The sequence below is a fragment of the Xiphophorus maculatus genome, chromosome 11 (genome assembly GCF_002775205.1).
Source record: "Xiphophorus maculatus strain JP 163 A chromosome 11, X_maculatus-5.0-male, whole genome shotgun sequence".
In the NCBI taxonomy this organism is placed as follows: Eukaryota; Metazoa; Chordata; class Actinopteri; order Cyprinodontiformes; family Poeciliidae; genus Xiphophorus; species Xiphophorus maculatus.
Genome location: NC_036453.1, coordinates 14,596,224 through 14,623,241, shown reverse-complemented (window position 1 = coordinate 14,623,241; position 27,018 = coordinate 14,596,224). Strand labels below are relative to the sequence as shown.

At 43.7% G+C, this 27,018-nt stretch overlaps 2 protein-coding genes across 6 annotated transcripts; one reads left to right on the top strand and one right to left on the bottom strand.

The window, feature by feature from the left end:
• Nucleotides 1-26,589, top strand: LOC102223239 (rap1 GTPase-activating protein 2-like). Of its 4 annotated transcripts, none has more exons than XM_023342043.1 (25): nucleotides 1-272; nucleotides 4,813-4,848; nucleotides 11,725-11,809; nucleotides 12,795-12,830; nucleotides 13,338-13,385; nucleotides 15,021-15,053; nucleotides 16,115-16,438; nucleotides 16,536-16,639; nucleotides 17,259-17,337; nucleotides 18,227-18,280; nucleotides 18,360-18,443; nucleotides 19,324-19,424; nucleotides 20,186-20,315; nucleotides 20,859-21,014; nucleotides 21,117-21,188; nucleotides 21,322-21,408; nucleotides 21,957-22,103; nucleotides 22,239-22,343; nucleotides 22,424-22,515; nucleotides 23,238-23,342; nucleotides 23,410-23,497; nucleotides 23,833-23,884; nucleotides 23,962-24,032; nucleotides 24,264-24,291; nucleotides 24,719-26,589. In XM_023342043.1, exons 1-24 carry the CDS (start codon nucleotides 229-231, stop codon nucleotides 24,270-24,272), a joined length of 2,142 nt encoding a protein of 713 aa, XP_023197811.1. In that variant the 5' UTR covers nucleotides 1-228; the 3' UTR covers nucleotides 24,273-24,291; nucleotides 24,719-26,589. The 4 variants fall into 4 exon arrangements, with proteins under 4 accessions (XP_023197811.1, XP_023197810.1, XP_023197813.1 ...); XM_023342042.1 differs by having other exon boundaries at nucleotides 56-272; nucleotides 24,261-24,291; XM_023342045.1 differs by lacking the exon at nucleotides 13,338-13,385 and having other exon boundaries at nucleotides 57-272; nucleotides 24,261-24,291.
• LOC111610030 lies at nucleotides 12,795-14,751 on the bottom strand. 2 transcript variants are annotated; one of them, XM_023342047.1, is made up of 2 exons: nucleotides 13,472-14,751; nucleotides 12,795-13,399 (listed from the first exon to the last, which is right to left on the bottom strand). In XM_023342047.1, exons 1-2 carry the CDS (start codon nucleotides 14,584-14,586, stop codon nucleotides 13,120-13,122), a joined length of 1,395 nt encoding a protein of 464 aa, XP_023197815.1. In that variant the 5' UTR covers nucleotides 14,587-14,751; the 3' UTR covers nucleotides 12,795-13,119. The 2 variants fall into 2 exon arrangements, with proteins under 2 accessions (XP_023197815.1, XP_023197816.1); XM_023342048.1 differs by having other exon boundaries at nucleotides 12,795-14,143; nucleotides 14,288-14,751.
• Nucleotides 26,590-27,018: the final 429 nt, after the last annotated feature.

Genomic DNA, 27,018 nt, shown 5'->3' with positions numbered 1-27,018 from the left:
CCCCTCCGCCCCCCAGGCTCTCAGTGTGCTGCCAAACGAAGTATGAGAGGAAGAGGAGGAGGAAGAGGGAAACATTAACGGGAGGAGGAAGACGCGGAGGGAGGAGGCGGAGGAGCGTGTGGCCGGGATGAGAGTATTTATAGGAGGAGAGATGAGGCGGCGGCGAGGAGAGCCGGAGGATCCGACACAATAAGAGGAGACAAAGGAGGAGGAGGAGGAGGAGGAACCATGCTGCGGAGGAAGAGGAGCGTGTCCTTCGGCGGCTTTGGATGGTGAGCCTCAGCTTGTTTCATTGTTCCAGACGGAGCAAAAATGATCTAAAACGTTCCCACTTTCAATGCTTTTCAGGCTGATTGCCTCATCTGCATGGCAGTGACATCACTATGACATCACAGTTTCAGCAAGATCCGTAAATGAAGCGGCTTAAATCCGTTTTCCTAACTACTTCTTCGTCTGGTCGGACGCGGTTCTGCTGGGCTGCAGTTAATCAGCAACTTTCTGCTGTCAGGAACCTAAACGGGTTTGTTCCCGACACAAAGAGCCCAGCAGAACCGGACCACAGGCGAGCAGAGCCGGGACCCGCTAGAAAACATTAATGATAGAATTTAAGATAAAATTATTTCATATAAATATAAACTCAGATGCTAATGTTTTACAGAGAAATTTAAATATTGATTAAAGAACCAACGCAGTTAAAGATAAACAACCTCAGTCAGGAATGTCTCAATGGAAAACCTCTAATCTAAACTCACCGGTTCCTATTTACTGTAGTTTATTTATTTCACATAATTCACAAAACGTTGTACTTTAAAAAGAATCTTGTTGCCGTCTTGTTTCTTTTTCCACTGGTTTAATTAACAACGAACCACCTGGGATTGAATCTACAGTGAACCTCAGGAATACTTCACACCTCCTCTAAAAACACTTTGAACTGTTTATTTTAACATTTTAAACAGCAAATATACCTTCATATTAATACTCTCCGTGGAAACCATCTTACAGAACAAGCTAATGTCTTGTTAAAGCTTCAGCCAATCAGCAAAAAGAAAAATAAATGTTGTTCCTGGATTGGTTAATTTGCAACAGTCAACCAATAATGTGTCTATCAGCTTTGTATTGAAGTATAACAGCTTCCCAAGCTGCTTTTTCTTTTGAATATTTAAGAAAAGCTACAAGAACAAAATCCAAGAATTTTCCACAAATCCTTCAAACAAGTTAAAACCCATATAAACATGTTTTTCCCAGGTTACAAGTGAAAATATAAAAGTGTAAATAATACTTTTTAATCAGTACTAAATCATTATTGACAGGTTTCTACGTCATGCTGAAAAATTATTTCTAAGTTATTTTTGTTTTATTTAAGGCATTTTTTAAGATATTTGCACTAGATCATTTGTACAATGCTCTGCCCCTTAGTGGACAGATAGTAATCAGCCAAATCAGGTTGATTACTTTCAGTTTCATGCATCCAGCATGCCGATGTGAGTGAATCCTCGTCAGTGCAGCATAGCCTGAGATTGTTGCGGTATTTCAGTTCGAATCCTGCAGTGATGGGTTAAATCCATGTATGTCAAGTGCTGGCATCTGTCTACCAGATTTTTTTATCCACGTCAATAAAATATTAGCCTAGCATAGCTGTTGATCAAACCATGCAGACATTTGTGTTGTTTAAGCGACATCCATGGAGCAAACAGTACATTATAATGCATAAAAATACAACAATTCAGCTCTGGAAGAAACTGAATCTGAACATTTAAACTCACACTGCTGCTGCAAGAAGTTAGAAAAGTAGGAGTTTATAGATTTTGTTGTTACAGTTTATTCAGACATTTATTAGTCTGAATAAACCAATAGACCAGAATAGACCAGTTAGCACCCAGAGAGGTTCCTTCAGTAACGACTCAGATCCTATTAGAGCTGGATTATAGAGACGGTAAAAAGACAAATCAGAGCCACAGGATTCCCTTTATAAACTTCGGCGCACGTTTCCCCAGAGCTGATGAGGAGTACTGATAATAGCCTGAGAGGTTAAATCGATCCTAAAAGCCGGCCAGGGAAGCTAAGCAGAGAAATTTAATTTAATGTTCACTTCCTGAGGGACAGCAGCTGTTCAAACCAACCTGGATCTGTGTGGAAACTTTTTCACCAATCTGTGTGGAAACGTTTTCACCCCCTTTAAAGAGACCATTAAGCCAATTAGTGTCCAAAGTGAGTTAATTTGAGCAAACCTTTTAAAAAAAAGAAAGTGTGAATTTGTTGTATTTCCATGTTGGAGCGAATCAACCAGGCTATACGCAAAACGTCACTTTGTCAGATGTTGACGCTACGCATGGCTGTGACAAACAGGAAGTAGATGTTGCTAACTAGCATGGAGCACATGGAGTTCACTCCGCCATGATGGATGTTCCTCTGAGTCTGGTACCAGTAGAGGGCAGCGTTTGCTATGGCAGAACTTATTTGGTAAATATTTTCCATCTCCTCTTTAATTCTTTTTCGGTTTGAGCATATGATTTCAAATTCAATCAACTGTTTCTAATACGATGCATCAAAATGCACATAAAAAATGTTGATAGAAAGCGGTCTAGCGTTCTGCTGAGTCCTGCTAACGATCCGCTTGTTGAACCAGAGACTCTGGACCTTCCTGATTTAATCTTGGTGATGGAGTGAGGAGGGAAGCCGGAACACCCAGAGAGAAAAGACACATGTTCAGGGAAAACATGTTAACTAAACGCCAGATCTTCTAGGTCCAAATCAAACCGAATTTATCGAACTGTCAGGTGTCTAAATGAATAATCTCAGTGTGGTTTATCGTCTGACTGATGACAGAACCAGGGTTCTGTCTCTAGAACCTTCTGGTTCTCCATCTTTAAACAGGGAACCTTCCCTCTGTCTGCCTGAACCTCAGCACATCTGCTCTGTTAGCGTGCAGCGTCTGTCGATGCTGCAGCTGCTTCCTCCTCTGTTCGCCGTCACTCTTTGGGTTTCCTGTGAGCCGTCAGCAGAGAGACGTGTGTCTGGTTCTGGATGAGAGGAGAGCAGCAGCAGCCAGGAATGTAAATCCTGTTGGTTCAGTCGATCTGTCAGAACTGGGATCAGGACACACGTCGCTGAATCCTGCAGCATCATCCACGCTCCCCCGCCTTCCTCCTTCCACAAAACTTCCTCCCTCATCTTCACCTGATTTCAGCCTGTTTGAGGAATCAGATGCGTTTCATCCAGCGTTTAGACGGAGCCGGCTGATAGTTTCTATCTTTAATAATGCAGGAGGAGCCTGAGGCGGAGGAGGGAGCAGTTTACAGCCGCCAGCGGCTGCTCGCTCCTTTGAATTCAGCCACAAAGTGTCGATTCAGCGGAGGTTCTTCATCCTCTGGTTCCTGTTTTGTTCTAAGAAACACAGCGAAGAACCAAAACATCACGACGACATGTAAAGCCTTTAGAAACTGAAGCCTCTAATTATCAATGCAGGAAGAGACGATGGCAGAAAACTGACATTATTTTCCCAGAAGCCTCAGTTTGGGTTCTGCTGGGGTTCTGGTTTGGTTTTCATATTCTCCAGATTAGAACTGATCCCCTGCTGTAAATACTGAGAACAACTTTCATGTGACATTAAAGGTTGATATATCATGCAGTTAGATTCCTGTTCCTACTGGAATCATCCAGTTGAGGTCTATATAAAGCTGAACTGTGTTTTGGTCCGAGTTCCTAGTTAGGCTCCTTGTTTTTGTGCTGTCACTTTGGTGCGCCCCCTACAGGTCACAGAGCGTCCCACTGTGACCGGTTGTTCGGCCATTTTGGTAGTTTGATAGCAGAGGTGCGATTATCTCACATTGCAGAAACGTTTTATTCCCAAACTGATTAAACGTCATGAACAACGTTGGACTTATCCATCCAGGCCTCAGGATAGTTAGCGAGCTAGCTAATGGTAGCGCCAAGAACGTCACTGAAAGTGTTTGGATCAGAACAGATAAAAACATGTCAAACTGTTAATGTAGTAACAATATTCAAAACACTCAGTACAGGTCAGTCCTAAAGGTGCTAACAGCTAGCACACAGCGCTAACATTAGCAGAAGACACGATGCTACAGCTAGCAAAGCAACGTCCAAGACGTCACATAAACACCCAATGAATTTATGTTTCAAATAAAGTTTTGCTATTTTAACATTATTTTCAGCTTAGCGTTTTGCTGTGTCATCATTTCCATAGAGACGAGAAACTGATTCTCAATCAGACAAAGTCTTTCTGCAAATTCTTCTTGATGCTAGCGGGGGATGAAAAGCCTCAGCAAACAAAACTTTCCCACTAATACGGAAATATTTCCAACAAAAGCAAACTTTAAAAAGGTTCTGGTGCGTCATGTCATTAATTCACCAAACAGTCAAACGTTTTTTAGTTTCTGCATCCTTGAAAAATAACGGTTGATTTGGGGTTTAGTGAGTTTAAACTTAGATATGTGTAGATGATAAAACAGAAAAAACGTTTTAAAGACGCTTGTTGTTTTTTTACATGTCGTGGCCAGAAACCAGCACCGTCCCACATTGTTCGTTTCCTTGACTCGTGTGTTTTGTGGCTCCTTCCTCCTTCAGTCCAGAAGCTGATGTGTGATGCATCGCCGTGGCGGCACTTTAATAAACGGGTGTTTTATTGCTGTGAAGCTTTGGGCTCACACCTCCCTCTCAGGTTACCAGGGTTAATGGAGAACGCAGCCGTAAATCTCCTCCTCCTCTTCGGAGATGTTGTTCCGCGCTCGCCCGTTATCAGAACCGGACGAGAGCGGCGTCCATTAACGTCTGCTCCTCTCTGTGTCTCTGCAGGATTGATAAGTCGACAATCAGCACGCTGAGAGCCCGGTGAGTACCAGCACACGCCTGATTTACAACTCCTCTGATGCGGTCCAGCTTCAACACCGTCCACATGCTAACAGGAAGTGGCAGTAACTGGACTCAGGTCCAGGACCGCCTTGGTTGGTCCAGTCATTCTGATCTACTCCTTTCTATGCTGGCGTTCCCCAAGGCTCTGTGCTGGAGCCTCTATGGCGGACGCTCCGTGTCCTCGGTTCTGCTCAGTTTGATCCCTGGAATAAATCCTCAACCGTAAAGAACCAAAAACACTCGGGGACCCGACCAGCACCAGAACCGTCTATCCTCAGGAAGAATACGCAGAGAGAAATCCTCCTTCAACATGTCCGACTCGGTTCAGGACAGTCCGGTTCTTTAAGGATGATCCAGACCAAACCAGGAGCTGAGTGTTCATGGTCCATCAGGAGAAAGGGCGTTGGGGTCACTACAGGTCAGGGGTCAATCCGTCCATCCTCCCTCAGAACAGGAAGCAGTGTCCATATTGGACCTTCCTACTTCCTGTCTTCTGCTTCCAGGCTTCATGTTTTCTGTTTTCTTCCTGGTTTGAAGCCAACAGTTTTCCTTCAGGATCTAATCTTCAGGTTTTGCTGGTCACGTCGCTGTTGCCGTGGTGACCTTATTATCCACGCTGTGTGGCTCGTCATGATCCGTATTTTAAGCTTTTTTTTCCCAGAAGGGGGAAGCAGGCGGAGGAAGTTCTGGTGTGAGAGCAGAGCGACGTGTCTGAGGGGAAGGTCAGCGACCTCCTGCAGCGCTCTCTTCTTTCTGTCCACCAGAACCTGCTGGGAGCCGCTCTGGGTCAGACGCCACTGATGAAGATACTCGTCCTCTTCATCAGGCAGCAGCATGAAGACGTTCTGCTCAGACTTAACGTGCCGTTATTATTAACATTTAAATACCGACGGGGACAAATAAATTATTAGATCTTTTTTACGCCGTCTGAAAAATGACTGGCAACCAAAAGTCTAGCGCCACCTCTGGTCTGCAGAGACACAGCACTGCTGGGGAGTTGCTAGCATGCTAGCATGAAAGCTAAAAATGCTGCTAACCACCAAAATCAGATAAATATGGAGCAGATTAATCAATAAACCATTAGGTCAGTAAATTTGCTCATTACTAATGTTTGCATGATGTTTGTAGATATGTTAAAAATAATAATCTAATGTAGTCAAACTGCAATATCTCACACTTATTTAAATTTATTGTAGTGGCAAAAAAATGGCAAACTGAATTTTTATTTAATTTCACAGCACTTCACAGACAATAGTTGTGTTCTTTCTGACAATGTAGAATAAATAAGTACATAAATAAATACCAACCGAAAGAAAATGAAGTGAATAAATTAAAAAAGCAGAAGTGAGTCTAACTTAAATAATTAATACATTATTTCATAAAATGAAATAAATACAACCCCCCCCCCAAAAAATGTACAAAAAGTAAACACTGACCAAAAACAAATAAAAATAAATGAATATTCATCAAAATTAATAAATCAATTTAATCACATTTTGGTTGATATCAGAATGACAATCGTTAATAAATTAGAGAAAAAATTACAAACACATTTAAGCTAATAAAAACAAACATAAATAAATATAAATGTTAAATATAGAAGCAAACAGAAAATTATTTAGACTTAGACTTAGACTTAGACTGACTTTATTGTCATTTTGCATGCACAGGGTGTATACAGAATGAAAATTTCAGTCCCTTCCTGTTTTTTTTTCAACAAACTACCACTAGCTTTCAGTCAGAGTTGTAACAGAAATTAGTGACAGCTTCATCCTCCTCTTCCTCCTCCTCTCCCGTCAGTTTTCCATTTTTCCTCCATCTGCCTTCCTCTGACTGATTACGGCTCCGTAATCCTGTTGGTCCCTGACATTACGGCAGAGAGGAAGAGGAAGAGGATGAGGAGGAGGAGGAGGAGCGGTGCTACTCTGTTAGATCTCAGTAAGATGCTCAGTAACCGACGGCAACGCTGCGATGCCACACCGCCAGTGGTGAGTCTCACATTTACTCCATCTACTCACGTTTGTTTACGTTGTTTCTGCAGAGGATCGGCAGGCTGCAGACCCAGTAGTGTGAAGCGTCTGCATGGGTGTGTGTGTGTGTGTGTGTGTGCGTGCGTGCGTGCGTGCGTGCGTGCGTGCGTGTGTGTGTGTGTGTCCTCTGAGTGGACGGCTGAGGGCAGTTGTGTCCCCTGAAGGTAAACAGAGAGAGCAACGTGTTGACAGCTTCACAGGAGCCAGAATTTGAAACGTTTCACTGAATCAGATAAAAACTCATTTCCACCTTAAAGAGCAGGAATCTGTTTGTGCTGCTGCTCACTAGTCGGGTCACGTCTCCTTAAATCAGACGGAGCCTGCTGATTGGCTCAGAGTTGGTCTTTATGTCAAGTTTTGGGACAGAGGACATCATGCAAAGTGAGGACATTAGTGGACGGATTGAGACCTGGACCAGACTGTGTGTTAGTCTGTGTGTGTGTTATTGTGTGTGTGTGTGTGTTTTGTTAGTGTGTGTGTGTTATGTTATTGTGTGTGTGTGTGTGTTTTGTTAGTGTGTGTGTGTTATGTTATTGTGTGTCTGTCTGTTTGAAAGCAGCAGCGTTCCTTCTCTCCTGCTGCTGTTTACAGTGTTTTTTTCTCTCCAGTAATAACGACAGTGAATCATTTGAATCATTTGTATCGTTTAAATCATTTGAATCGTTTAAATCATTTGAATCGTTTAAATCATTTGAATCGTTTAAATCATTTCAATCTTTCTGCTCTGAGTGAAATCCAGTGACAAACTCCAGAAACTAAAATAAATACTCTAAGGTTTATGGGGATAAGATGTTCTCAGGTGTTTATTTCTTGTTGGAACATAAAATTTCCTCCTTAGAAAGTTACAATCCAGATTCCAGTGTGAGTGGCGCCCCCTGTGGTTGCTGTCTGTCCTACACTTGCGTGGTTAGGAGCTGTTCTATAAAAAACACCAAAGTGGTGGCAGCAAGCGGCTGCGCTGCCATCTGTTTGGTCCGCTCCATGCGGTCGCTGCTGAGTCGTGTTTCTGTGCCGACCGACACGTCTCCTGCAGCGAGGGCGGCTTCTGCTTCAGACGCTCTCGTTGTTTTCATCAGTGCCGTTCTGTTAGTGACAGCAGCAATAATCTACATATGTTTACGTTTTCTGGAGCTCTGAGCAGTCAAAATGACCTCAGTCTGCAGAGCCAGGAGAAAGGCTCATGTTGCTCTCGTTCTTGAACTGGTTTCTTCACATGTTGGTGTTTTGCCGAGAGTCAACACCAGTTTCCACCAGTTTGGCGAACCCAGCATGCGTCGTCAGTGCAGAGTGGAAGATGGCAGAGTGTTGTCTGTTGCTGCTTTGTTTATATCTTACATCTCATTCACTCTTACTGCCCACAACAGGGAGACTGCAGTCTTAAAGCAACATAAAACTTCACTCTGACCAGCGATAATGGAGACGGAGCGTCTCTGGTTTCCAGTCAGACCAGAATAAAATCATCTGCTGGCCTTAAGACCATTCTGCTGCCATGCTGGGTTCTTGTTCCTTTGTTCAGTTGACCGGTGTAACGAGTCCAGCTAAAGCCCGAGGTTTGATCTGCTCCTACAGACTAGTGGCAGCAGCAGTTGGCACACAGCTGGTGGAACTTCTTAGTGCAATGTAATGAAGAACTGTTCTGCTCTATCTTGTCTGCCATGTATCTGGTGTAAACAACGTTGTTTAGATCATTGTGTTCTGATGACTTCCTGAGGGCGGAGTGTCAGAAAGAGAAGAAGGTTCTTAAAATGAAACTAACCACCAACTTAACTTTTTTGCTGACAAACTATAGAAATTCAGTGTTCTATCTTAAATTCAGCCTTGGATAAACTAGCATTAGTATTGGGTATTGGACATTTTAGTGTAACATTTTTTTTATTTCTGCAGTATTTTGCCTAAAACCGTCTCAGTTCTAAGTTGCTAAATATAGCAACAAAGTGGATGATTATGCAACAGGTCTTCTCTCGTCCTGACCACGCCCCTCTGGGTCTCTTGGCTCCGCCCACGTTGCTGAAACTTTTCCTCAGGGATATTTTAAAGAGACAGAGGCCAATTTCAAGGCATCAGATATGATATGATGTGAGGTCAAATTTTTGTTTTAAGTCATGTTTGGTATATACAGCATTTTCATAACGTCTGAAGCTAACAGTCACTGGATTGCGCTATAAAATGGCACTATACATAAAAAATAATTAAGAATACTTTCCCTCTGAAGCTGCTGGTTCTGCTGCTCTGTTGTTGGACGATGAGTCCAGTTGGAGGTGATGTGGTTCTGAGGAAGGTGGATTCGTATCAATCTCCAGGCAGATCAGAGGGGTGTGTTACAGTCCAGCAGGAATCCTGTTATTTACGGGAGGTTCTGTCTGTCAGAAGGTCGTTTGGGCTGAAATGTTTCCACTCAGATGGTTTTTCTCCTCCAAGCGGCTGCAGGTTTTCTGATCTGCTGTCAGCGTGTTGCTGCAGTCATGAAGCAGCGCTGCAGGTTCCTCACAGGCGCCGTCGCTTCTCATCCGTCACATTTCACCACTTTGGTTTAAAACTGAACAGATTCTGCTTTTAAAATCTTCCTGGAAGATGTGAGTCCATGTTCTGCTCCGTCCTGTCTGCCAGTTAATCAGAATGTTTCCAATATTTTATTTTTGGTTTTCAGGCTTGATGAGTTTTACTTGAACAAACCTCCAGATTCATAATTAATTCCCTGCTTCAGTTTGATCTAAATTAGCTCGTTAAGACAAGTCAAGCCCCCAATTATCTCAGAGTAGAACATCATCAGTAGGTATTGGCCCACTTCACTTCTCCAGCTGACCTTTGACCTGCCAACTGGAGTGTGTGGAAGCAGGAGGAGCTCCAGGGTTAAACTTTAATGAGCATCTTTGCTCATTAAAGAGCTAAGGAATGTTTCCTGAACTCTGCAGGAAACATTCACTAATAGAAACTAATTCATTCACCTTCAGCCATTCAGCAACAGGATCAGGTTTCCTCTCAGCATGGAGGATAAACGTTCGCTAACGGCGCTGGCAAGAGAATCACAGCACTAGCTACTGTTAGCTTTGGAGGCTAGAGGCTAGCATGCCTAGTCTGGTCAACCACTGGACTGCCTTCTTCCACTGCTGCCCATTAGGACAGGCAGGCTAGCTTTAACATTTGATAGGCTAGCATTAGCCTTGGATTGCCTAGCATTAGCCTGTCATAGGCTAGCATTAGCACTGGATAGGCTATCTTTAGTCATTCCAGCTGTTGGACCCAAACCAGACCTCGGTGTTGTTCCCCAGCTAAGATCAGGTCCAAATGCCACGGCGCCTCACTTGGTGACCTTTTCTCTCCCAGCAGGGTCCGTCCGTCCCTTCCCGCCTCCTGGTGACCTTTGTGTTTGCTGTGCAGAGCTGGAGCCGGTCGAACCTGCAGCCCTCACTCAGACAGCAGGAACAACATGAACACAAACTGTTCAGCCTTAAGAGGCAGAGAGAAGGAAGTGAAGCAGCAGAAGTTTCTGGAAAAGGTCAACAGGAAGGAGGTTCTTCCTGGTTCTGGATGGGTCTAAAGTATCTGAGCTGCAGCAGTGATCAGACCAGGTCCAGATATTTGAGGATGAGACCACGGTTTTGATCTGAACAGGCACAGTTATGCTAATCCACTAGTAGGTAAATTTGAAAGTGTTTAGCTTCCCCTAAATCTTTCCAGATGAATTCTAAAGCGCTAATTTACTTTGTTGTTTTCTAAACTGTTTTGAGGTTTTGGATGTCGACTGTTCAGAATTCAGGTGGTATAGTAGACTTTTATGTTCATGCTCTTATTTTGAAGTTGGTGAAGTTCTGTTCCCTCTCCTCATTTTATTCCTCTTTATTGAGCAAATGACAATACAACACATGAAGGAATGAGGTAAAATAATTTAAACCTACCTTTGTTCTGTGGGTTTTCTGACCAAAGCATTACTGTGGCCAATTAGGCTAAGAGTTAGCAAAACTCAACAACTATAAAACTGAAACCATGAATGAAAGGTCCAAAGAATCACTTCCTGTGGCCCAAACAGTACAGGAAGGAGTGCAATGACATGTTTAATCATGTAGGGGGCGATATGCTATGTTGTAGCACGTGTGTTATTGACAGATGGTTGAAATTACCACCTTAGCATTAGCTTCTGCTAAGTTCCATGTTGGTATAGCACTAGCAGGGCTAATGTATATGATTTGTGCTAGCAGGGCTAATGTATATGATTAGTGCTTTAGGGTTAGCGTAGCTAGCATTTTAGTTAGCGGTCTCCACGCCTCCATCTGAATTTGGCTGATTTTTAAACCATAATGCTCCCTGTTGTTCTGTTTGGGTTCTTCAAGGTTCTGTTAGGCCAGGATGAGACCTTCAGACGGGTCAGAAGGTCTGACTTTAGCCCCTCCCCAACTCCACCCTGTAGCAGAGGCTGACCTCTGACCCCGAGGGGTCAGTCCATATGTTTCACACTGAGAGGAACTGATTCTGCATGGACATTATGACCTGGAGTCGGCACCAGAACCAGAACCAGCTGGGTCCGGTCTGTCGCCATGAGTCAGAACTGTGGTAAAAACGAGTTCAGCTCTAACCATGACTCCAATCCAGCCTGATCAGAGTCTGAATCATGACTCATCGCTACCATGTTCAAGCGGTGATTCACTGATGAGTCTGACGAGTCACACCTGTGACGTGATCAGGCGGCTCCTCAGAGGTCAGAGGTCAGGCGGCTCCTCTGAGGTCAGGCTGACCTTCATCTCCAGCCAGCTCGTCATCATCCTCACCTCCTCCCGGTTCTTTGCTAATGAAGACGCGGCGTCTCTGATGATGGTTTCCTGTGTTGCAGTAAGCAGGACCAGCTGACCCTCCCTAATGTCCCGGTGGAGGACCGCCCCCCGTCGCCCCCCCGCACGGCGCCGCCCACCATGAAGGTAACACCTGCTGCAACCTCCAGACGCCGCTCAGCGTCACCCTGTCTGCCTGTTTCTCTGTTAGATCTGTTATTCCAGATTAAACCTGCAGGTCTGGTGACATCACAGGAAGCGGCTGATCAGACTCCACATCCGTCAGTATTTTCCTCTTTATTTGGATGTTTGGTCCATATTCCTCCGTTAGAGGAATAAATCCAAGGGATCCTGCTTGGATTCATAGAAACACTTGGAGACGTTTCTATAAACAATTTTAATTATTTCTATAAACCAAATCAACTTATTTTGCTGATGAACTGTAAAATTGGTTAATAAGGGTACTATCTTTACGTTTCTGCGGAAACTGTGACATTTTAGTGTAAATTTGTTTAATACTGCAACATTAGCCTAAAACTGTGTCAGTGCTGCCCTCTTTGGGTTGAACGGTGGCTACTGCAGTTGAATTTTCCTATTGGCTACAGCAGTTCAGCTTTGCTGATGTCTGATAACACAAACTAAAGTCACTAGATTTGTCACTAGTCACATTTTGACTAAAAGTCACTAACTTGAATTTGTTTGCTAACGGTTTGCGACCAGTTTGCTCCATCCAGTATCCATCTTGGGTCAGAGGTCAAACCTAACATTGACCGTCTTGTATCACCAAAGCTTCACAGTCCGTGTTCAGATCTGTGGACAGTGACATGTCCGCCATGTTGCTGGTCAGCCCATTCTTGTGCCTCCTGTGATGTCGTCAGTCCAGGTCCGGTAGAATCAGCAGCTTTATTCTCATCCTGAAATCATAACGGATAAAAATCCGTCCTTCCTTCCCCGGTTTGTTCTTGTTGACGAGTAACAGAAGCACGGGGAGATGAACCCGGTTCAGTTCTGATTCAGTACAAATGTTACTTCCTCCTGTTTCATTCTCAGTGATTCCTAAATACCTTAGCAGTTTAGACATATTGAAGCGTTTGTCCTGACAGTGAACTGGTTTACCTGTTTCTGTCTGCAGTCGGCTCATTTCTTCGACATGATGGACAAGATGGAGGTAAGACTTTAATTCGCATGGATCCGTCTAACGGTTCTGTTAAAGGAGCCGAGACGCCGGCAGGATGAGGAGATTTTATAAAACATCAGGAATCATCTGCAGAAGAAGAAATGAAGGGGAAAAAACAGAAGAACAGAAGAAGTTAGGAGGAAGTGGAGCCTTTAAGTTTGGTTTGTTGACTTAATGACATCTGATGAAGCGGCAGCATCATGCTGTGGGATCATTGGATCAGCAGCGATCACAGATCAATAGGTCAATGTAGCATTTTCCATCAAAACAATAAAATAAATTAAAGGGCAGGTGAGGAAGAGGAGGGCAGAGAGACGGAGCGAAGAGCAACTTGGTCCAGTTGGACGGCAAGAGACAGAAAACCAGACGAGTCAACAGATGTCTCACTCGGACAGAAACCCAGAGTTCTGCTGGGTTTTGGTTCCGACTCTGAATAAAATGTTCTTGTTGGCTCATCAGAATAATTTCGTCCTGTTTTCTCTCCCGACTGCGGAGCAGCAAGTACCAGAAGCTGCTGAGATGAAGACAGTCCCTCTGAGACAGAAGGCACGTCCGTCCACCTATCTGTCCTCACGTCTGTCCTGATTCCTGTCCTCACGTCTGTCCACCTATCTGTCCTCACGTCTGTCCACCTATCTGTCCTCACGTCTGTCCTGATTCCTGTCCTCACGTCTGTCCACCTATCTGTCCTCACGTCTGTCCACCTATCTGTCCTCACGTCTGTCCTGATTCCTGTCCTCACGTCTGTCCACCTATCTGTCCTCACGTCTGTCCACCTATCTGTCCTCACGTCTGTCCACCTATCTGTCCTCACGTCTGTCCTGATTCCTGTCCTCACGTCTGTCCACCTATCTGTCCTCACGTCTGTCCTGATTCCTGTCCTCACGTCTGTCCACCTATCTGTCCTCACGTCTGTCCACCTATCTGTCCTCACGTCTGTCCTGATTCCTGTCCTCACGTCTGTCCACCTATCTGTCCTCACGTCTGTCCTGATTCCTGTCCTCACGTCTGTCCACCTATCTGTCCTCACGTCTGTCCACCTATCTGTCCTCACGTCTGTCCACCTATCTGTCCTCACGTCTGTCCACCTATCTGTCCTCACGTCTGTCCTGATTCCTGTCCTCACGTCTGTCCACCTATCTGTCCTCACGTCTGTCCTGATTCCTGTCCTCACGTCTGTCCACCTATCTGTCCTCACGTCTGTCCACCTATCTGTCCTCACGTCTGTCCTGATTCCTGTCCTCACGTCTGTCCACCTATCTGTCCTCACGTCTGTCCTGATTCCTGTCCTCACGTCTGTCCACCTATCAGTCCTCACGTCTGTCCACCTATCTGTCCTCACGTCTGTCCACCTATCTGTCCTCACGTCTGTCCTGATTCCTGTCCTCACGTCTGTCCACCTATCTGTCCTCACGTCTGTCCTGATTCCTGTCCTCACGTCTGTCCACCTATCTGTCCTCACGCCTGTCCACCTATCTGTCCTCACGTCTGTCCTGATTCCTGTCCTCACGTCTGTCCACCTATCTGTCCTCACGTCTGTCCACCTATCTGTCCTCACGTCTGTCCTGATTCCTGTCCCACGTTCCTTTCCATGTTGTTGTAAAACCAGATGAGCAGCAGGAAGTCTCTGTTCCTGACAGGAAGTCGCTCCAATCTTCACCTTCATCATCATCATCATCATCATCATCATCATCATCATCATCATCATCATCATCATCATCATCATCCTCAACAGCCCAAGTTGCATGTCCGCTTTGTTGCTGTTCACGTGGATTTGTTTTTTCCTTCAGTTTAACATCCCATTGTCTTTGGTTTAGTAAAAGTGAACCTGTGGATTCAGTCAGAAGTTTACAGGAAGATAGATAGCATTTATTGTCATTGAACAGAATTCAACGAAATTTCCATTGCAGCTCCCGTGCAAAAGGTCAAATATATACAGTATAAATAAGCAAACACACAATAATAATAATAACAATATATACAACTAAATTAACTAAAGGCACTCAACCACACCAAAGAAGTAGCAGCAGGTCCAATTATGGCAAAGTACAGATAATGTGACAGTGCAAAGTGCAGAACAATATGGCCGTGTGGGGGTGGGGGGTGGGGGGGTGAAACTGAAACTTTTGTATTCCAGATGCGATGTCGGCCATGTTTGAAACGCCTCTGTCTCTGTTTCAGGATGATTACATTCCTTATCCCAGGATCGAAGAGGTGAGACTCAAACGTCTCTGTCCTCCAGTCCAAAGGTTGTGGGTTTGATTCCTGCCAGCAGTTTGAGGCTGTCGGGACGGTTTCACTCTGTCTGCAGCTTTATTAATATTCTGATGGTTTCCAAAAATGTCTGGGCAGAATTTTTTCTATCAAAGTTAAAATTACAGTTTGGACATATTTTGTTATTATGGCTGCAAAACCTGAGATTTGGTTCATTTTCCCAGGAGAAGTTAAACTTGACTTTCCAACATTTCAGCTGTTTAAATGAAAAAACTTACAAAAACTGACTTTATTTTAAGGTTTTATGAAAAAAAATCATGAAGTTGTGATTTGGTATTTCAAATGTTCACAATATAACAAAAACAAAGATAAACACAGATTGATATTGCACATGAACTATTGCTTTGAATTGTGAATATTTCACATTTGCAAAAAAAAAAACTGCAAAAGATAACATAAAAAAATAAAAAATTATGCCACATAGCAACACAAAGGTGATAAAACAAACATTCTGAAATCACATATTAATATTTCTGTAGGCTAGTCTACATAGGAAAAAAGGAGGAAATTTCCACAAAAACCAGAAATTTTCTAGAAAAAAACCCAAAAATATTTGAGCTTCAAAAGTTGAGAATTTACTAGAAAAAACTCAGAAATTTCTTAGATTTATCTCAGAATTTTTCTACTTTTGATATTTTTCTGGGTTTCTCAGTATTATTTTTTTTATTTGGAAATCTTCAACTTCTCAAGTTAAAAATGTCCTATTTTTTCCACAAAGTTTCTGATAATAATCTCAAAATTTCTGAGATTTTTGGTGGAAATGTACTCCAGTTTTTTCGGTCCACTCTGACTCCAATACGCCGTCGCATATTTCACCTGAACTTTTGACCTGACACTGAAAATATGATGAAAACAGTTAAAAAGTAAAGAAGTTCATTCTGAACATTCAAAATATAAGACTGTAACAAGACAACAATGCTGTAGTAATAACAGTAGAGCCGTTACCATGACGACGCAGCAGCAGGTTTCCTCCAGGTGTGACAGAAACATGTCGACTGCAGGTGTTGGAGAGGGGGCCCCCGTACCCGCAGGTCATCCTGCCGCAGTTTGGAGGCTATTGGATAGAGGATCAAGAGGCTCCGCCCCCTTCAGAGGGCCCGCTTCTTAAGGCCACGCCTCTGGATGCTCCACCCATTCAGGCTCCACCCCCACCAGAGGCCACGCCTCCCGAGGTTCCGCCCCCTTCCTCCTTGCAGTGCAGCGGTTTAGAGGTAGAGGATGGAGGAACAAAGGAGGCAGAAGGTTCTGCCCCAGGGGATTATGGGTATCACCTGGAGGAGATCAACGAGGCAGCACGCGCGTACAGGAACCACTTCCTGGGCAGGGTGAGCTGTGATGTCTTATGAAATAAATCCATGTTAAAACATTTTGTGGTTTGCAGCAGTTTCAGCTTTTGGTCTCCAACGTCTTCCTGCCTTTCAGGAACATCTGAACTTCTTCTGCCCAGTCAGCAGTTTGGGAAACCTGCTGCTGTCTGTGAGACACGAGGAGGAGAAGGAACATGAATACCTGCACGTCATCATCAGGTAAACACAGGAACCGGGTCGGGTCAGAGCTCAAAGAGGGGCTTGGACCCTCTAGGAACTGCTTGTAACTAGTGGTGTGTATTTATTATGTCATGTATCGTGATAAATTTCTTATCGCGATAAAAATCTTGATTTATTGTTGTGACAATAAATTCCAGTTAATGATGTTTAACTGTCAACTTTGATAGTTTTGCTATTTTCTCTGCAGTTTATCCAATAAAAGCCTCAATAAATATGATTAAATAGTCACTGTCTGCAGTTTAGTGAAACAAATCAGACTTCATCATGTGACTGGTGCCCTAAAGAGACAAACAGGAATGTTTTTCAAGAGCACTATTTGTGTTTGTGGGGCTATAGTTGCTGCAGTGTTATAGTCGCCTAAAAAGATGCAATAAAGAGTTATTAACGTCACATTTATCATTATCACAAGTGTACCACAAATTATCGTGATAAAACTTTAGGCCCACATCGCCTTCCTGTGACTCTAGTTAAAGTTTGTAACGTTTTTGTTTTTAGGTAGGGGGGCTTGGACCCTCTCTTTGCTGCTTTTGGTCTAGTTAAAGCTTTAAAACCAATGTTGTTCCTCTGGATCCAGGTTTGTTTCTTGTGTTTGCTTCAGGTCTCGTCTGAAAAGCGTCTACCACAGATTATCTCTGGCGGAGCTGCCGGACATCCCCAGCGTTCCGGAGCTGGCCAAGGTGTCCACACACCTCACTTCCTGTTCTCCTCGAAACTACTTCCTGTTCCTGTGGTTAAAAAGACAACTGTTTAAATCAATCAGTCAATTTTTATTTGCATAGCACATTTCAGCAACAAGCCATTTCTAAGTTATTTTACATCATAAAAACACAAAGTCTCTCAAAAACTCTCAAATATTAAGAGCTGCTCTAGAAATTACAGCTCTGTATTGAAGACTAACTAAAGACAGATAATTCAGTTAAAGGGCCGGTATGAGAATGTTTTTCCCTCATTAAATCAAACCTGCGCTGTTGCTTTGATTCTTTTATGTTTAAGAAATCTTTTAATCTCCATGGCAACCATTCAGGTGTTAATACGTCTGGGTGGACCTAGCCCCGCCTCCAAGATCCAGCTCCGCCCCACTCAGCTCCTTCAGACTAGCCAGCAGCAATTAGCAAACATCTGCTGAGCTCATAATAGGAGCTGCTGCTCAGAGCAACGCTGGTAAAAACGTTAAAGTGTTAACAGAGGAGCCATGTAGGGATGACTTCCTGGAGGCGGAGCTTCAGAGAGAGCAGGAGCTTCTTAAAGAGACAGAAGCCCAATTTCAAGGTGTCATATTAGGAAGTTAAGTTTCTTGAAATCATATTTGATATATAACATTTTTATAACAACTGAAGTTAACATATTTAGTTGATTTTGCTATAAAATGGCAGTAAGACAGATAAAACTGCCTCGTTTTTGTTTTCTTTGACTGAAATGTAGAAGGTGAATATCTCGTTACGATCCAGGTTAATTTGATTTGAAACATGTCTGAGGCTAACAGACGTTCTGCACGAAGCATTTCACACTGACCTGTGGGAGTTTAATGCTGATGAAAGTTAACAGTGGGACCTGTTTGTCCTGAAGCTTGTGTGCGACGAAGCGGCCTCCCTGCGGTTCAGTCCGGTCCTCTACCCCAAGGTGAGCTCGTTTTCCTCGGTCTCCTCTCGATTCCTCCTGCTGAGACTTGTCCAGCTGATGCCGTCCTCTCCGCCTGCAGGCGTCTCAGCTCATCGTCAACTACGATGAACACGAAGTCAACAACACCTTCAAGTTTGGCGTCGTCTACCAGCGCTTTGGACAGGTCAGAACCGGCCATGCTGCGGCTCTCATTGACGCCCAACATAACTGGAGAAAAAACAGTCTGACTCTGAATATTAACCAAACTCTAGATTCAATGTTTATTCAGCCAAGAAAACAAATTAGATCAGATCATTCATAGGATTAACTTTATGTAGCTTATTTATGAATCTCCATGCAGAAATATTTTCATCCCACAGTTTGTGTGTTTATCCACCCAGACACCAGGAGGCGCTACAGGTATAGAGACACAAAATTGGTTGAACAAAGTTACTCTGTTTGTTTTTTTTACTGTGTTCAGGTTTGTCGCTCACAAAGTCTTGTTTTTAATTTCCAAAATGAATTGTGTAAGGAAGTGGGAAATAATAAAAGCATCAGGGCGTGAAAATGTCCAAATCCCAAATTATGATTTTACATTTAATGCCAAACTGTAGCAACATATCAAAAAAATTATTTTATCACACAGTTAGACAAAGGGATCAACAAAGTATTTTATTTGAATTTGACCTGTATTCTATTTTACTTTCATTTTATGTATTTTATTTATTTTAAATATTTTTATTTGTGTTTTGTTTGTTTCAAATAAAGTACTTTTATTTGTTTTTTTATATTATTTAATTATTTGCATTTTATTTTGTATGTTATGTTTTTGTATTACTATTTTGTTTGTGATTTATTTTTGTAAAATGAAATATTACCTTCGCGTCTTCTACATAACTTCTATAGTAATATAGAAGTTACTGTGTGAAAATTGAAGAATAACCGTTTCTGCCTCCTGTGGAAACATTTGACTCGTAACCTCTACCTGAGCCTGAGGTGATCTGTGATTGGCTGTGACAGCAGAGATGATCTGTGATTGGCTGTGTCGGCTGTGACCTGTGCAGGTGTCAGAGGAGGAACTGTTCACCAACAACCAGGAGTCTCCGGCTTTCTCCGAGTTCCTGCAGCTGCTGGGAGAAACGGTGGAGCTGCAGGACTTTAAGGGGTGAGCAGCGCCGCAAACTGAACCATGGACGACACAAACTGTGGAGTTTCTGTTCAGAGCAGCAAAATCTGACCTCAGGTCAGCGCAGAGTAATAATAATAAAGTTAGTCGAGTAAAAATAAAGAGAAACCGTCCAGGAAATGAGTCAGGCGAGAGGAAAAGCACACATAACACATCATTTAATGTTTGGAAATGGCATCATCGGGCAGATACAGTATACCGTTATGTGGAAATGTTGATATTTTAAGGACCAAAATGAAAATAATTGACATAAATAATGTAATTACAAAAAAAATTACTTTCAATATAAAGATTATAAAACTTTATCATAAACTGCAGGTGTGTTTGTGTGTCTGGTGATTTTTTTGGTTAAAACAAGTTTGTTCTTCAACCAGTACACGGAAATTTGACTCAAGTCAGAGTAGAAATACTTTATACTAAAGTTACTCGAGTAAAACTAGTTACTGCCCAGCTGCTGCTTTTTAAAACCGACTCGACATTGAACATTTATTAGAAATAATTTGGTTGTTTGGGATTTAAATGGATTCATTGGAACCTAAACTTTCATATTTGTTGTAATTTTCATCAAAATGAAACTTTTTCATCTTTACCAGAAATTGAAAACCGTCAGTATCTGGATTCTCTAGAGCTTCAGGAATAGAAACTAAAACATAACGATGTCACGGTGTGTTCACCCGCTGGTTCTTTTGGGCTTGGTGGAACCGGGCCGGTCCAGTCAGCTCTCGTCCTGCTGTCTGCAGGTTCCGGGGCGGGCTGGACGTGTCCCACGGCCAGACGGGGTCCCACTCCGTCTACACCGTCTACAGAGGTCAAGAGGTCATGTTCCACGTCTCCACCAAGCTGCCGTTCACCGAGGGAGACGCGCAGCAGGTAGAACGGAAAACTGCCGGGAGTCCAGGAAAACTCAGGAAATAAAAACAGGACTGGAACATGGGTGTCTGTGGTTCTGTTTGGTTCTGGTTGGTTTTGTTTGGTTCTGTTTATTCAGGAAAGGTTTTTGGGTTTAACCTTAGAGTTTCTATCAGCTTCTTTCTTTTTGTTAATCAAAGTAAAACTGAAACAATATTTTTACAGAAACCAAAAATAAATCTTTTTGTTGCTGTCGTCTCAGAGTAGAGAAACTGTTATTCTTTCTGCTGATCAATAATTAAAGGTATCGATTGTCAGAGCTATGGTTATGTCCTGAATGTTTTTGATACAGGCGGTTGCCCAGGGCGGCACGAGAAGAGGGGAGGTTGAGCGTTTCAATCATAAAACTGAACTTTTAAAGTTTATTTTCATGGCACATAAAAACACCTGAAAATGGACTCAGATTGCTCAGTTTAATTCAGTGTTTTCAAGACTGCACTGCCCCCTGCTGGTCGCTAAACTTTCAGCACTAACGCTTCGGATGTGTCACTTCCTGTCGCTCAGCTGCAGAGGAAACGCCACATAGGAAATGACATCGTGGCGGTGGTGTTCCAGGAAGAGGCCACGCCCTTCGTCCCCGACATGATCGCCTCCAACTTCCTGCACGCCTTCATCCTGGTGCAGGTGGAGGAGACCCACTCGGACAGCGCCACCTACCGGGTAGGAGGTCTCACTGAACCAGACCATACCGACCCGACCGAAATCCATCTGGGTCGAGGAGAACCGAACCAAAATTGAACCTGCTTCTCCAATCTCTGGTAGGTTTCCGTCACGGCGCGAGAAGACGTCCCGCCGTTTGGACCGCCGCTGCCGAACCCGGCCGTCTTCAGGAAGGTGGGCTAGGAATCCGGTCCGAACCGGGTCAAGTTCTTACATCGAACGGGGTCACGTTCTAATGTCTGGACCGAACCAGGTCGAGTTCTAACGCCCGAACCGAACCGGTCTCATCTGTGGTTTTCTTTTCCAGGGTCCAGAGTTCAGGCAGTTCCTTCTCACCAAGCTCATCAACGCGGAGCTGGCCTCCTACAAGAGCGAACGCTTCGCCCGACTGGAGGTAACCAGCAGGGGGAGCCATCTCCCTCGGCCTGCTGGAAAACACTGACAGGGTTCAGCCTTTTAGCGGGGTCTTATGGAGCTAAAATAGGGCCATAAAGTTTGTTCAGAATGTTTTTCACCTAAAACATTTTTTGATTTAGGGTTAAATGTTTTTTCAGCTTAAAAATTAGTTTTGTTCAAAATTGATTTTCACTGTAAAATAGTTTTTTGTTGGGTCAAAATATTTTTTTTTATTTCAGTTTTAACCACTTTTTGTTTCAAAAATGTTTTTCAGATGAAATAATTTTTTAACTCCAAATCTTTTTTATCAGTTCATGTTTTAACTTTTTGGCCTTAGTTTACCTTCGTTAAATTTGTTTTCCTTTTGTTCACTCATCACTCCTCTTCTTCTGCTTCTGAATGAAAAAGTTTCCTGATCCAAACACAGTTTGTTGTGTCTGAATCATTTTGCAGCGTTTTGGGATTAAATCCTGATTTCCCGGTGCGTCTGCTAGCAGTCGGGTTTCTCTGGAGTGAATCGGTTCGTTTTATTTCCCTCCCGCTCAGGAGCGGACCCGCTCCGCCCTACTGGACGGCCTGCTGGACGAGCTGCACAGACGCTCCCAGTGCATGCTGGGACTGGGCTCGGGCATGGAGGAAGAGGGCCGGGGTGAGAATGGCCATGCCCACGGAGGGCTGCTGGAGTCCATCAAGGTCAGTCTGAAGGTCACTTCAGCTTTACTCTCACATCCCAGTTTGATCGTCTGACTTTTTGTTGAAAACCAGTACAGGAGTTTAATGTTTAGCTGGTTAAAATCTTAATTAAATATTTCTGCTGTTTCATTTCAGAGAGCAATGAAGGGGCGGAGCGTATCCATGGAAACCATGTCGCGCGGTGGGGCGGGGCTGCCCACCAGTCTGAGTGGGGGTGGTCTGGCCCACCTGAGCATTGAGGTGAGCAGAACCGGTCCAACACTCCGGTTCAGGCTCTGCAGCTGTTGGCAGCTGGATTGTATGTGTGTTTCTGTTGCCAGGGCAACGTGAAGTCTCCGGTGAAGCGGCGCTCAGGCCTGTTCCCCCGCCTGCTGAGCATCGACAGCCAGACAGACAAACACAGCCACAGGAGGTAACCACGACGACGACCTTTCTGATGACCTGAAGGAAGTTTAATAAATACTGCGAAAAACTGAGAGGCTTTTTTTAAATTTATTTAACACAGTCTGCTCAGAAAACCGTCACATCATCTGCAAAGCGAGTGATTTTATAGAGCCTGACATCTGAAACACAGAATAAATGAAAACAGAACCCTGAGCTGCTACTCCGCTAATAGCAAAACTAGCTTTCTGTTTAGTGCTTTTTTAAAACGTTATTTAGCACACTTAGCTTCCCCTAAATTATTTTTTCCAGGTAAATTCTAAACAGCTAATTGACTTGGCTGCTGATCCTTTCAAATTCATGCTCTTATTTTGAAATGATTGAAGACTGTTCACACTGCAGTTCCATTTCCTCTCCTCACATTCTCTTTTTTTATCCAGTTATTTGAAACATTAACTTCAACAAAATACTGTGTTGACATAGCATCTTAGCATTTTCTTCAGCTAAATACTGTTTTGGTGTTAGCTTCAATGAAGCACTTTAGCATTAGACAACATTTATGATTAGTGCTTTAGGATTAGAGCAACTGTTTTAGCTTGGGATGCTCACTTGTGGCCCTGAGGAACGCCATGTTTATATTTGAGGATAAATCCAGTTTTTCTATCAGTTCACGTCTCAGCTGTTAGCAGATATCTTTAGCATGAAGCTACTGGCTCAGTTGTTCTTCTGGTTAAACTCTGTTTGCTGTGTCAGCCTCCTCAGTGAGCAGCGCAGCTTCGACTGTTCCCACCCCATGCTGGAGGTGAGGTCTGAGCTGCCGTCCAATCCTAGCTCTCCAGAGGCGGGACAACGGGACAGGTGAGCTTTAATCTGTCTTTTTGTTTGTAATCTGAGCAAAGCAGCAGCAACGTTTCTGTGTTTTCAGGATTCATCCGAAGAAGGAGAGCAGTAAAATTTCCAGATCCACATCCAGCACCTGCAGCTTCAGCATTCCCTCTAACGACGCTCACCTGGTGAGACTAATCAGTAACCTTCAGCTGATTGGTTGTAGCTGTAGTACAGCCTTGGCTGGTTGGAGTGGAGAACAAAAGCTGTTCTCCCAGGAAAACCTGGTAGAGGCTCTGAATCTGTTTTTACGACTAAACTGGACGGGTTCTGACTCACCTTGTGGTCGTATTTGGGTCCAGCCAGAGTTAGCCTCCATGGCTGGTCCTCAGGTTGGTGTGACAAGAAAGTTCAGAGGTCATTTATGTTCTGACGAGGATTCAGAATCAGGAATAGTCTCGAATTTTCATGCTGTGAATCTGATCTCATTCTAAAACTTCCTGATCTTCTCCTTCTGTATCAGACTGCGCCGTCTGAGGTTTCCTGTCCCCTGATCATCTGCCGCAGCCCCACAGGTTCAGTACATCCACCTTCATCATGTCCAGATTCCTGCGCTTCGCCTCACTGACCACCATTTATTTTCCTCTTTCAGAACTGAAAAACAAGAACTCTCCCAGATCCAACCTGAAGTTTCGCTTTGATAAGCTGACTCACTCTGCTGCTGTACGTTGGTTTGTTTGAGCCAACCCTTCCTGTGGTCCAGGCCCGTTATCCTCTGGTGGTCCTGGTAGCGCTCCATGCTTTCTGAAAGTTTTTCTGAGTTTCATCTTTAGACTTTGGCCGATTTTCCACCCAGCTTCAGATCTTCAGAAAACTGGATCACAGGAAGGAAACAGGAATAGTATGCTGAACAATCTGAAACTCCTCTGATTTTTCTCTCTTCTTTATCAGCAGGGAAACTGAACTCAGGAGGTTCTGGCAGGTATGTGCGCTTCTCAGAGCTGTTTCAGGTTAGATGTTTAACTTCCCACCATAGCAATCCTGAGTCTGGACTCTGGAAGCTGCAGGTTAGCTTCTAGAGCTAACTTCCAAAGTTAGCTTCCAGGTTAGCTGCAGGCTAGTGCAAACTAGCTCCAGGTTAGCTGTAGGCTAGCTCTATGTTAGCTGCAGGCTAGCTGAAAGCTACCTCCAGGTTAGCTGCAGGCTACATGTAGGCTAGCTCCGGTTTAGCTCCAGGTTAGCTCCAAGCTAGCTGCAGATTAACTCCAGGTTAACTCTAAGTTAGCTCCAGGTTAGCTCCAAGCTAATTGCAGGTTAACTCCAGGTTAGCTCCAAGTTAGCTGCAGGTTAGCTGCAGGTCTCCAGGTGTTTCATGAGAACTTCATCTGGATCTCCTGTCTGTTCTCCAGAGAAACTACGTGGAGGTGCTGCCTTCACACCACCAGGACCAGGAGGACGGACTGAACCGGACCAAACCGCATCATCACCAACACCTTCCCGGTTCCTGATGCGCCGCTGGTTCTGCCTGATGTCACTAAAATCCGTGGATCGACCATGGAGACCCAGTTCCACCTACAGACAACTTCTGTTATTTTAACCAATGAACGCTTTGAAGTTTTTTTGTTTTCCTTGTTTCCTTCTGGATGAAGACGGGAGTCATGGACAGATTTCCTTTTCAGGGAATGTTACAGGTGTTTTCCTCACTGATCAGTGAAATGGTTCCGAGTCGTTCAGAGATCGGATCCAGCTCTGTCCTTCCAGCTGGTTGACCTTCTCTGCCCTCCTCTTCCTCAGGGTAGCTACGCCCTGCTTCAAGTTCTGATTAAGTCCAGTGGACCGGGTGAAACCACTGAGGCTGACTGAGGACCTCTAGAGGCCAGAATTAGGAACAGTCAAACCAAACCCAATTGTAGAGACGGTCCAATTAAATAGAAACTGGAATTATGTCTGAAATCTATTTTTAATTTAATTCAGTTTATTTATTCAGCACCAGAGTACTAGTTCTGTCACATGAAAAAACAGTTGTTCAGATTCCAGGTAAGTCCAGATCCAGTTCGGATCAATCCGGTTCAGATCCACACACAGTCAGAACCAGGACTCATCATAACAGATCAATCAAAGCCAACTGGTGAGAAGGCATCAGCTGATTGGACCAAATCATCACAGCGATCCCGCCTCCTCGGTGACCATGTGGCGACAGTGGAGAGGAACAGGAAGTAATCCTCCAGCTGGTATGATGGGACAGAGCCGCCGCAGGGCCAGGTGTACTTTCTATGTTCAGCAAAAATAGTCACGGCAGTCTTCAGAGGCTAACATGTAGTCAGCAAGCTAACCTACAACCTACAGTTGCTAGCTAAATATTTACCTTCGACCTATTTATTTAGCTTGCTAATGTGATATTTAGTTTGGAGCTAAATATTAGCAAGCTAAATATTTAGATTGCTAACTCACTATTAGAAAACTAAGCTACAGTTGCTAATTAAGTTTACCTTGGATCTATTTATTTAGCTTGCTAACTCAGTATGGAGCTAAATATTTCATTTGGAGCTAAATATTTAGCTTTTTCTGAAAGGTTTTTTGCTGAAACGCCTGCCGCTGTGTGACTGGTGCTTCGTGGAAATGTTCTGATCCAGAGGGTCGGGGTAGAGGTCAGAAACCAGGCCTGCAGTGAGACTTTCAGGCTGTTTTCTTTGTTCCTTCAACCAGAACCGGACTGAACTTTTGCTGTGACGTCACTGTGAGTCTTTGTTCTCTAACTGGAAACCTAAAGATAAAAAACACAGTTTGTCTCTGTTCATCAACGCGTCGTTTTCTGTCTGATCACCGTCAGGAAATGTGAAAAATCCGTGACAGTAGGTTTTCCTTCAGACATTCCAGTTCTCTTGACCCTGAATGCACCGTGTTGAGTTTAAGGTCCCAGCAGAAGTCAGTGGCTTCTCTTCATGTCTCTCAGTGGATGTTTACTTCTGAATCTGATGATAACTTCACTGCCGTTTGAGTCAACATCACTGACGTCCCTCAGCTCTCTGGTTGTTGTTCTCTGTATGAAGATTCAAAATATCCCGTTTAAAACTAAAATCAGTATTTGCACTAAAGCTGTTTCCTCGTTGTTTCAAGTCTTGTTCCAAGTTTTTAAATAAAAGTCAAAGTTTTATTTTGTCAGGGACCAACTGATGCTGCAGAAACACAACGATGTCAGTCACCTGTATGTTTCGTCTTGAAGGAAAACTGTGACATGAGAACCTGAAGCTATAAAGTTTCTGAATCGTTTGCACTTTGATTCCAGCGTGTTTGACTTTTGTGTGATTTTTTTCCCCCAGCAGCTCTCTGGTTTTAAAAGTTTGAATCTGCTCCCAGTAATGTGTGTGTGTGTTTGGGGTCAGAGGTTGTATGCTGGTCTAAAGACTTCATCACTTCTTATTTAAAGCTCAATTTTACTGGATCAGATAAACTTCTTAGTTAACTGACCAAAGTTCTCTGAGACGTCTGGCTGTAAATCAAAGCTAAAGAAAAGGTCCAGTTAATTAAAAGGCTTCAGCTTTTATATTCATGTGGAGCTATTTCTGCACCTGAACAGTAAAGAGATTACTTATTTTTTCCGTAATTTAGCTCAAATAGAACCAATATAAAGTAGCAGAGATGGGACAGAGAACACAACCCTGTGGGACGCCACAGGATGTCATCCTAACAGACAGGAAACGCCTGCCAG

Coding starts and splice junctions, on each gene's coding strand:
- LOC102223239 (XM_023342042.1), top strand. CDS start 229: ATGCTGCGGAGGAAGAGGAGCGTGTCCTTCGGCGGCTTTGGATG. Junction 17,338..18,226: donor GCGTTCCGGAGCTGGCCAAG/GTGTCCACACAC, acceptor TTTGTCCTGAAG/CTTGTGTGCGACGAAGCGGC. Junction 21,409..21,956: donor AACGCTTCGCCCGACTGGAG/GTAACCAGCAGG, acceptor CCTCCCGCTCAG/GAGCGGACCCGCTCCGCCCT.
- LOC111610030 (XM_023342047.1), bottom strand. CDS start 14,586: ATGCAACTTGGGCTGTTGAGGATGATGATGATGATGATGATGATGATG. Junction 13,400..13,471: donor ACAGACGTGAGGACAGATAG/GTGGACAGACGT, acceptor GAGGACAGATAG/GTGGACGGACGTGCCTTCTG.